Genomic DNA, 9,771 nt, shown 5'->3' on the forward strand with positions numbered 1-9,771 from the left:
AATGTGCTACTAGGTTAAGTAACATCAATCTGCAGTATTATAAGCATACACAATAAGTTGACTTCTAGTTAAATAACCCATACTTTTCAATTGAGTTCATGATCTCATAAGAAGAGATAGATTGCGGACCATATGATTGGGAACCACATGATTGTTTATGTTAGACTTTATGGCTTTATCACCATATGACCACATGATTGCATGGCATTGCCCACATGACTGCATGGCATTGCGCACTTGGCTTCCATATCTGTTAACACTGTTTTAGTATGAATGCAGCAAGGCTTTTGAGCTTTTCACTTTGGAGATCCACCATGGAGGTTGCCTTTGTTTCTCCCCACAATGCAGTTTGTGGGTGGGACTGTCAAGTACTATGACAATTGTGACTGAGATGAGATGAGCATGACTGAGATAGAGAACTAGACCAAGGATCTCAGTCACCAGAAGATTGAATAGTTGTATTATATACTCATTGGGCAGTCAATAGAAGAGAGACCAAGGACACTTAATAATGATATGGATGAGTTGAAGATGATGGAGGATACAGAAGCCTAAGCAACATAGCAGTATACGTGGAGCATGGTGTGGATGAAATTGATTTGGATCTAGTGGAGGAAACTCTCGTGCTCTCATCCACCCAGCAGGACGAAGAAGCAGCTGGTGCTCATCATGTTGCACCACAAGATAGGTTTCTAAAGCATTCTACGGAAGAGAAGAGTTTAGCAAATGCGAATATTGAAGAGGAAGGACGTGAGGTAACACATGAACAGGGAAGAAGGCCTTGTAAGAGACCTCTACAAGAAGTGCAAGAAAATAGTGGCAGTGGCAGTGACTTGTCCTTGAGTGACTTCGAGAAAAGTGATGAGGAGGGTGATGACCTCTTTGAGTATTATGTTGATGACTCCATTGCCGAGATAGAGGTCTAGAAGCAACACGGAGAAGAAATTGGAGGACAAAGTAAGGAAGAAACTAGACAAGCAGATGATGAGTTGATTGGTAGGAAATCTGAGTCACCTGATAGCGACAACGTTAAAAGCTTCTGTAGCTCTTCAAAAGGAGAAGGCTTGGAGCATTCTAGTTCTTCCGAGTTCAATGGGGAAATTGATTTTGGCAGGCCTATATGGCTGAAGTTTGGCATGTTTTTGCTTCAGTGCATGTATTTAGGAAGGCACCTAGGCAATATTTGATACAAGAGGCTTTGACTATGTTTACAAAAGGGCCAGAGTCACCGTAATGTGCAAGAAGAATTTTGGGTGGAGGATCCATGCCTCTCCCCTCAAAAAGTAGAGACATATCAAATCAAGAAATTTCAGCCTACTCAATTGTGGCAAGCATTTTAAAAACCACAATATGAACTCCAGACGACTTAGTCGGAAGTACATGGTGGATATCAAGTCTGATGCCAACTGGAGTGTTAAAGGGTTTGGTATCTATTGGGAGATGGGAATGATGACATATTTCACATTGCGTGGGCAAGTGGTGTAGGCCAAGAACAAGGACAACTGGAGTTGGCTTATTACCAATCTTTTGGGAGATATAGGGATGGTGCAAAAAAAAGGATGGATGTCATATCAGATAGGCAGAAGTTGAGGTTTAGTTATTCATTTTTATCATATTAGCCTCACCAATTATAAAGTACTAACCTTTGTTTTGGTTTGTTATGTAGTGGAGACCTTTAACTCCATCATGTCAAATGCTAATCATAGGTTTTGTGCGAGGCATTTACATGCCAACTTTAGCAAGCAGTGGAAGGGCAGAAACTTTAAAGATAAACCGTATGTAGCAGCAAGGGCATGCACTGTCCCTGAATTTTGGTTAAAATGAAAGCTATGGCTGATTTGAATGCAAACGCCACTGAATGGTTGCTTAGTCAGGATTTATCTTCGTGCTGTAGACATGCATTCAGCAAACCAAAGTGTGAGGCTTTTTTAATTGTATCCCTTAGCATATTGGCCTCACCAATCATATTGTACTAACCTTTGTTGCTTTGTTGTATAAATTTTTTATAGGTGTGATATGATTTTGAACAACATATGTGAATGTTTCAATAGTTATATCATGGAAGCTAGGGACAGGCCTATAATAACTTTACTAGAGACTATAAGAAAGCTTCTTATGCAACGCTTCCAAGCTAAGACACAGGCTTTGCAGAGGTATTGGGTCCAATATGTCCTAAAATCCAGAAAAAAGTTGAGTTAGCTAAGCTGCATGCCATGGATTGCCACATTACATAGGGTGATGGGGCAATTTCGAGGTTGATCATCCAGATGATACTTTTGTAGTTCTTAGAAAGGAGATATTTGGCTGTTGGAAGTTTGATCTCACCGAAAACCTCTGTTGCCATTCAGCAGTAGCTATCATGTTTTCAAGGAAGGAGGTAGAGCATTTTGTAAGCCATGGAGGATTTGATACTCCTTTGTACCATTTTTTTTTTTTTTTCTAATACCATTTTGTACAGCTGAATGGCACACTCTGTGATACCATTTGATACCTTTTGATACACTTTATGATACTTTTGGTTTGCGGCACAACTTAATGTAATAGTGAATGTGACGCTTTCATGTAATGGTGAATGTGAAATGTGATACTTTTGTTTCTGGTTTATGGCACCGCTGAATGTAATGGTGAATATAACACTTTCATGTATTGGTGAATGTGAAATGTGATACTTTTGTTTTTGGTTAACGGCACAGCTGAATGTAACGGTGAATGTGATGCCTTCATGTAATGGTGAATGTGATGCCTTCATGTAATGGTGAATGTGAACTGCGACCCTTCTGTTTCAACTATTTGTCTTGTGAGACTTTTGTTTCGGTTAAATGTGATGGCACAGCTAAATCTTATACTTTTGTTCCAATTGAATGTGACACTTTCAGCTATTTGTTTCAGTTGAATGCGATACTTTCAGTTTTGTTTCAATTGAATATGGCACTTCTAGTTTTATTTCAATTGAATGTGACACTTTCAGCAGCTTGACTTGGTTTACAGAATTTTTAGGATTTAAATATCAACTTATGTTTCAGCAGCTTGGTTTGCAAAATGTTAAGTTTATTTCATTTGTATCGCTGAAACTTAAATATCAGCAGCTTAAGTCATTCACTAGCCTCGTTCCATTAACTGAAATGTGATTCCATACCCTTCAGCATCAATTGTAATGCCCTTAGGCATTAGCTTGAGTATTAGATGGTTAGTGCCATTAAATATCAACTTTAGTGGCTGAAATGTGATTCTACTATGTAAAAAGCATTATAAACATGAGAGCTAAGGATATGGCTAGCACCAGATAGCAAGTATCTCCATTCACTACATTCTTAAAATATTATAGACCAATGCTAAAAATTTACAATAATAACACTTAGACCCCAAAAATTTACTATATATATATATATGGGCTCCAAAAGCAACCTGGGTTCGCTAACGGCTGAAATGTGATTTCACGGTGTCAGAAAAGACATAACACGTTGTTCTTGTCTTTAGACATCAGAGTTAAGAATATAGTTAGTACCAGAACGCACACATTCTCATTCACTGCATTCTTAAAATATTACAAACAGATCCCATAAGTTTATAGTACCCCAAAACTTTAAAAAAATTACATTTGGCCCCTCCTCTGACTGCTACATCTACAGCTACTTATGGGATGAAAACCTTTATATTAACCCTCCCATCCCACTTCCTGGCGCTCCATTTCGATGCCAACAAACCTCCAGTGACCATCTAGGAAGAAACTAGGCACCATGTCAAGTATTTTTTCCTCCATCAGCAAGCTTGGATCTCATTCTCCAAATTCTCATTTTTCTGCATCTACTTGTTGATCACCTCTATGGAACATGGTGAATGGAGGATCATGCCATTGAAAAAATCCACATTCTCTTCTTGTCTACTTTACTATATTTAAGACATTTGTGATAGTTATTGCTTAGAAAATTAGTTAAATGCAGCAAACTCCTTACCTCATAGATGGAACACCCATAGAACTGAATCCGAGATTTGGCTGTGGTCCATGAGGCTTCAATGGTGCTCTCAACCCACAACTGCAGAAAACAAAAAGGATTTGGCGGAAACTTTGGCCGGAGCTTTGGGCGAACTTCATGCTTAAAGCCATAGACGATTTTCAGATTCCTCTCTTCTCCCTCCGCTCGCTCCTCCTCTCTTCTCCCTCTGCTCTCTCCTCTTCTCTCTCTTGACTGGACTCAACTGAATTGGGAAGCCCCTGCTCAGAAAAGGAAAAAATGAGGAACGGAACGAGTTACATGATCGCTACGTGATCGCCTTCTATTCTCGCCAAAACACAATTCCTCTTCTAATCCAGAGGACAAGAATATAGATGGAATTTTGTCTAAACTTATCTCACATGACAATTACATGTTCATGAATTCTCATGGAGATGGACAACAAGGCCACATTGCAACCAAAACCTAAGTTATGGAGTTTAATTGAAAATATTAGAAGTTTTGGGGTGTAAGTGTAAATTGTGAAAAGTTGAAGGGGTGTCGCTGTAAGTTTCCCAATTTTTCTTTTTTACTTGATAACCAGTACTGGGATTTATGAGTCAAAAGATGTCCTCGTAGCTTGTTAATCATGCAAGTCTGGAGCAATCTATACAGCATGAGATTATGACTGTTCAAGTTTGGATAATGGAAGAAGCTTTTCAAATGGCTTGCAAATTGATGAGAAGTAAATCAATGAATAGTGATTGGAAGCCAGCAATAGACTCTTAGTTAATTCCACAACTAAGGCCCTTCAGTTGAAACAGGATCTATCACTATAAAGACAGTTCCAAAGGACAATTCCAAAAAATTCAGATGATCGGCCAAGAAAGAGAGCATCAGGTGTAATCATTGTGCAGGACCTGGACATATTTTGAGTATATCTTAAGAAAAAGTTGATACCGGATGAAACAAATCCCAGAGATGCAAAGTATTGAGGAAGAAGAAGAGAAAGAGGTTCTTTATGTATGTGTGACACTTGAAGAAGATACTAGAGATGAGATGTCTTTCATACATAAGGTCATTCATGCACAGAAGCAAACCTAATCATGATTGGCAGACGTCCACCATCTTCAAAATGCACATGACATGCAAAGGAAGACTGCTATCTCATCTTTGATGATGCAAATACAGAAAATATGGTCCCCATCGATTTGGTTGAGGAGAACTTGAAGAGAGCACAAAGAACATCCCTATCGACAAGGCCTAATGACCATGAGCATCTTGTTGTGAAACAGTAATGTTTGGTTAGCTCTTTAATTGAGAATGGCTATACAGAGAAAGTGATGCAGTTCCCATGTTGCTACTCGTACTCTATTGGGGTGAACATTGTCGTGCGACTATGGTGCTCAGGACGATGCAGAAGCCAGCACCACAGTTTTATCTACAAATGACATAGTTGACTCTCCAACCTACTTCCACCAGTTGTGACTTCCAACAAGAAGAAGAAATCAAGAATAGCCAGCAAAACAGCACTTCATCAAGGTAAAGGCATATTGGGCTTGTATCCAGGAGGGAAATCAAGCAAATCTACTCAAGCTCAAGGACAAGCCTATGTGCAACAGAAGTGAATTGGTGAAGCAAAAAAGCCTAATTGAACCTAATAGTACCCTAGCTATTCTTCACGCTACGGTCCTGTGAACAGTAGCAGAACTTATTCGGGTATTTTAGTCATAGTTCTCTAGTTCCTTTTCTTGGTCAGGAGTCATATCTGCTGTCAAATTTTGACCAGCTAGCGATCATCTGATAGGGCTTCTACGTAGCAGTTTAGAGTCTATTTATTTTCTATTTAAAAGAGTCCTACAAACTAGAATCGGTGATTGGTCAAATCTCCTTAAAAGAGTTAAAGCCTGCTGCTTAAGGAGGTCTCTGGGAATTTGCATGTGAGTTATTTTGAGATTACAAGAGGCTGTAGGCCTTCTTTCTTCTCCCTATCTTCTTATTCATCTATTCTATTATTTCTCCCTCTTTTCTACTATCTTCTCAGTCTACTATGCTAAATGCTGCAGCTAAAAGACAGATTATCATCGATAGACAGATCTGAGATCAGATGAGAGGCTGAATATACCAGCAGTTGAAAGAACAGATTCAAGGATTTTGAATTCAGATCTAACTTCCGATCTGAAACCAAATTAAGACTGGTTAAAACTTGCAATCTCCAGTCTTTTGAGGAGCTACATCACTTTCTCTACTACCTAGCCTTAATATTACAACTTTCTAAATGACACAAACAATAGTTACTTTTACAAACTCCAAGCAACACATGAACCAAATTTTAGAAACTCTAAAAGATGTATTGAAGAACCAAAACAATTAAAATTTAACCACAATTTATTAAATATCTAATAGATGTTGTTTCAATAGACTTTTATTACTTGATTTTTAGACTCCCATTTGGATTAAATATACAGCGTGATCTCAAATGGGTTGATCCAAAATGGTTGGCTCCACTGCTCTTGCATCAACATAGCCTGCCGATTGGGATTGAAAAGGACTTCTCCATGCATAGAGGAGACCATCCAAAGCTGAACAACCTCCATCAAATAGGAATCTTCCAGATTTCTCCATCGCTATTAGTTTTCTTCTGTAGATCGGTAAGTTATTTTCTTGAATAATGTTAATCTGATAATCGCCCTTCCACTCAGAAGCATCAAATAGGTCATGTTAACTCATTTGCATTGCCTATTAGATTCTTTACTTGGTGATAGTTTGTACCTAAAATCTTATTCCATGTCAGTGCTGATTTTATAATTAATATTCCACTTTAATATCATCTATCGATTTTCATGCAACTGCATCATCTTAGGACTCCACATCAAGTGTTTCCCTTTAGGTTGTCCTGCATGAGATCATCAGATTGAAATTTTGAAATTTGTCTGCATGTTGTTGGATATATTCATATTCCTTCAGATCCTTCATCAAAATAGCAATTTGAGATCTTCAAAATTAATGTTGTCAATTATGTTCATGTTCCTCCACACTCACTAACATCTCAAATCTGCAATCAAATAGCAACCAAAGCAATCCCTTTACATATATAGGCTGCAATTAGTCTTTTTGCTATTGAACTAAAATCTAGATGTGATCTGAAATCTTGTAGATCATAGCAATAGGCCTCTGAAAGCATAGGAATATTAATGACAAGAGCGAGGGAAAGGAGGAAGAAGATGGGTAGACAAACATAAATGTTTCTTTTAAGTAAGCCCATAAGTAATTTTAATTTCTGATAAAGAAAAAAGTACAAGAGCATTGCAGCAATGAAGGAAATTCAGGAGGATAATCACAAGATGTTGAATATTCTGATTAAAAGAAAATATTGCAAGAGAATGAGCTCTGGAGTTCTGCTGCCGAACAACATCAGATATCTGTAAATGAACAAAGTAGTGTAGGCAGTTCAAACAGTCTTCCATGAACAGTTCAAAATTGCTATTACATGACCAGATCAGTTCAAGATCTTTGCCTCCACATCAACAATGGTTTTCAAGCCTTCAGCGAGGAAGAACGAGAGCTGGAAGATGAACAGCTCTATTAGTGATAACTTTGGCAACCAAGGAATGCCTCTAGTCTTTGTTTTAAACAACACAATCTTCTTCGAGAGTGACACCTTGAGAAGCAGGTTGACAAAGAAGCCCTTGAAAACTTTTGCAAAAGATCTTCCTTAGTAGAAACCTTGGTTGCCCCAAGAGAGAAAAGCTAAAGTAAACCATTGGCGATGGGGGAGATACCAATGAGAAAAAGAAGGAAATACCAATGCCAAAAAGAAACGGAGAGGAGGGGAGAATAACCATAAAAAGAGAGGGAAAATCAGCAGAAAGGTGAAAAACTATACTAGAACAGCATGGAGAAGTAAATGAAGAAGAGCATGCTACAGGAGCAGGGGAAGATCATGGAGAAGAGCAACATATGAAGTCTCGATGCAGAAGATGTTTTGGATGGGTACTTACGCATAAATGTTTGAAGGCGAAGAAGAGGAAAAGAAGGTATCTATGGCTTTAAAGAACAATAAAAGCTTCATAACATTTTCAAATACTCAATCCTCATCCACAAAAAGCATAGGATACTTTAATGCATAAAACTCTATGAAGCACCTTCTAGAAGGGCTATATGACCGTTACATTGGCTAATCCAAGAGAAATAAGATAGAGAAGAGAGATTATTGAGGCAGAGGGGCATATAAACACCCCATCCACCATCTAAGTTCTCTTTTCTTCTACTACTGGCCTCTCAGTGGGCTCCACCAAATTAATTTCCTTATTTAACAATTAACTTATTTTGTTGTCTTTTAGAAACTCATCTAACCCTAAAAATTAATCTCTAACCTTTTAATCGCCACCATTTAACCAGAAAACCCACTAAAAATGAAAATCAATGGCAAAATAACCAATCTAAAGGCTAAAAATTTGTGACCATTAACTCTTAGAATCCGTCTGCACAAGCATTGGCAATATCTCACGTCTAACCTTTACACTTGATCAGGGAAAAAAAACAACCATGAGGTAATGCTCAGCGCAATCAAGTTTGAATCAGCCAATCCCTTAAATGTAGTGTGATCAAAATAAATCAAGCAAATAAACAGTTAAGCAGTATAACTTGTAATATTCACTAAATGAATTAGACGCCTAAGCTTTCCCTTATCTTTCAAAAAACTTTCATACTCTAAAACAACTCTAAGAAAATACAATATTTATGAAACAGGAAAAGAATACCTACAACAAAAAGGAAGTTCCTCATGATCATTTCGTTCCTATAAACTCAATTAACCAATATTTTATCTTTCAAACAGTAATTGCTGCATAAAAAGAAATATTCTGTTGAAAAATGGTTATGTGTTCATTCTACTGCTAAATATCTTCACAGCAAGGCATACCTTTCAAAATTTCCTGGCAGGCTACTGAGGCAAGCCATGTTCCACTTCTTCCCACATCTCAATGTTGCTTGAGAGCTTCTCCTTCACCTTCTTAATAATTTCCCGAGCCTCCTCGACCCTCGAAATGCTCACAAGCCCATTCACAAGCATCTTCATAATCGAGAAGCGAAGCATCGTCGTGGAGCATGCCGGCCTGGCCGAAGAGGACAATGATGTGGGGGCGGAGGTGGTCGGAGGTGGGGGAGGAGAGGAGGCCGTCAAGGAGGGAGCGGACGGAGGGAAGGGACCCGGCGGCGGAGAGGGAGGAGACGGCGAGGGAGAGCGCGGCGCGGTCGGGGTGGGAATCGGGGCAGAGGGCGGCGGCGCAGCAGATGGAGAGGATCCGGGAGGGGTCCTTCTCGGACTGGAGGAGGGAGAGAGCCGCAAGAGATTTCGACTTGGGCGGGGCGGTGGTGGAGGGGTCGGCGGGGTTTAAGAGCGAGACGGCGGCGGTGGTGCAGAGGTGGCGGCGGAGTAGGAGGAAGGGGCGGAGGCTGGCGAGGGAAGCCATGACTAGTTTAGACAGGACACCCGGAGCCGGAGGGGATGAACCTGAGGTTTCAGGATAACAGTCAGCATCTCCGAACATCATCAGGCAATTTCTTTTCCTCTTTTTCTTAAAAAAAAATAACACATAAAAGGAGGCAATTTTGCATAAATAACTAATCATTTTTCATATTTTTAAAAAATATATTTTTTTGGGGGGATCAATAGCTCATCACAATTTTTTTGGAAAATCTTTTGCAAGTTTGTGCCCTCTCCAACCCGTGTGAAACTTCACTGGACCATTCACGTGTGAGTACGTCACCCCAGCGCTATCTCAGTACTGATGGAAAAAAATATATCTACAGAGAGCCATTCGAACATGGGGCATGC

The 9,771-nt window shown here is 39.3% G+C and overlaps 1 protein-coding gene across 2 annotated transcripts; it reads right to left on the reverse strand.

Annotated features, from left to right (window-relative positions):
- Nucleotides 1-3,299: 3,299 nt before the first annotated feature.
- LOC113463634 (small ribosomal subunit protein mS86 (rPPR1)-like) lies at nt 3,300-9,489 on the reverse strand. Of its 2 annotated transcripts, XM_089924818.1 has the most exons (3): nt 8,857-9,489; nt 3,954-4,213; nt 3,499-3,821 (listed from the first exon to the last, which is right to left on the reverse strand). In XM_089924818.1, exon 1 carries the CDS (start codon nt 9,485-9,487, stop codon nt 8,948-8,950), a length of 540 nt encoding a protein of 179 aa, XP_089780944.1. In that variant the 5' UTR covers nt 9,488-9,489; the 3' UTR covers nt 3,499-3,821; nt 3,954-4,213; nt 8,857-8,947. The 2 variants fall into 2 exon arrangements, with proteins under 2 accessions (XP_038974869.2, XP_089780944.1); XM_039118941.3 differs by having other exon boundaries at nt 3,300-4,213.
- Nucleotides 9,490-9,771: the final 282 nt, after the last annotated feature.

Source organism: Phoenix dactylifera, chromosome 8 (genome assembly GCF_051530095.1).
Source record: "Phoenix dactylifera cultivar Ajwa chromosome 8, Ajwa_hap1_PhDact_Kaust_v1.1, whole genome shotgun sequence".
Classification (NCBI taxonomy): domain Eukaryota; kingdom Viridiplantae; phylum Streptophyta; class Magnoliopsida; order Arecales; family Arecaceae; genus Phoenix; species Phoenix dactylifera.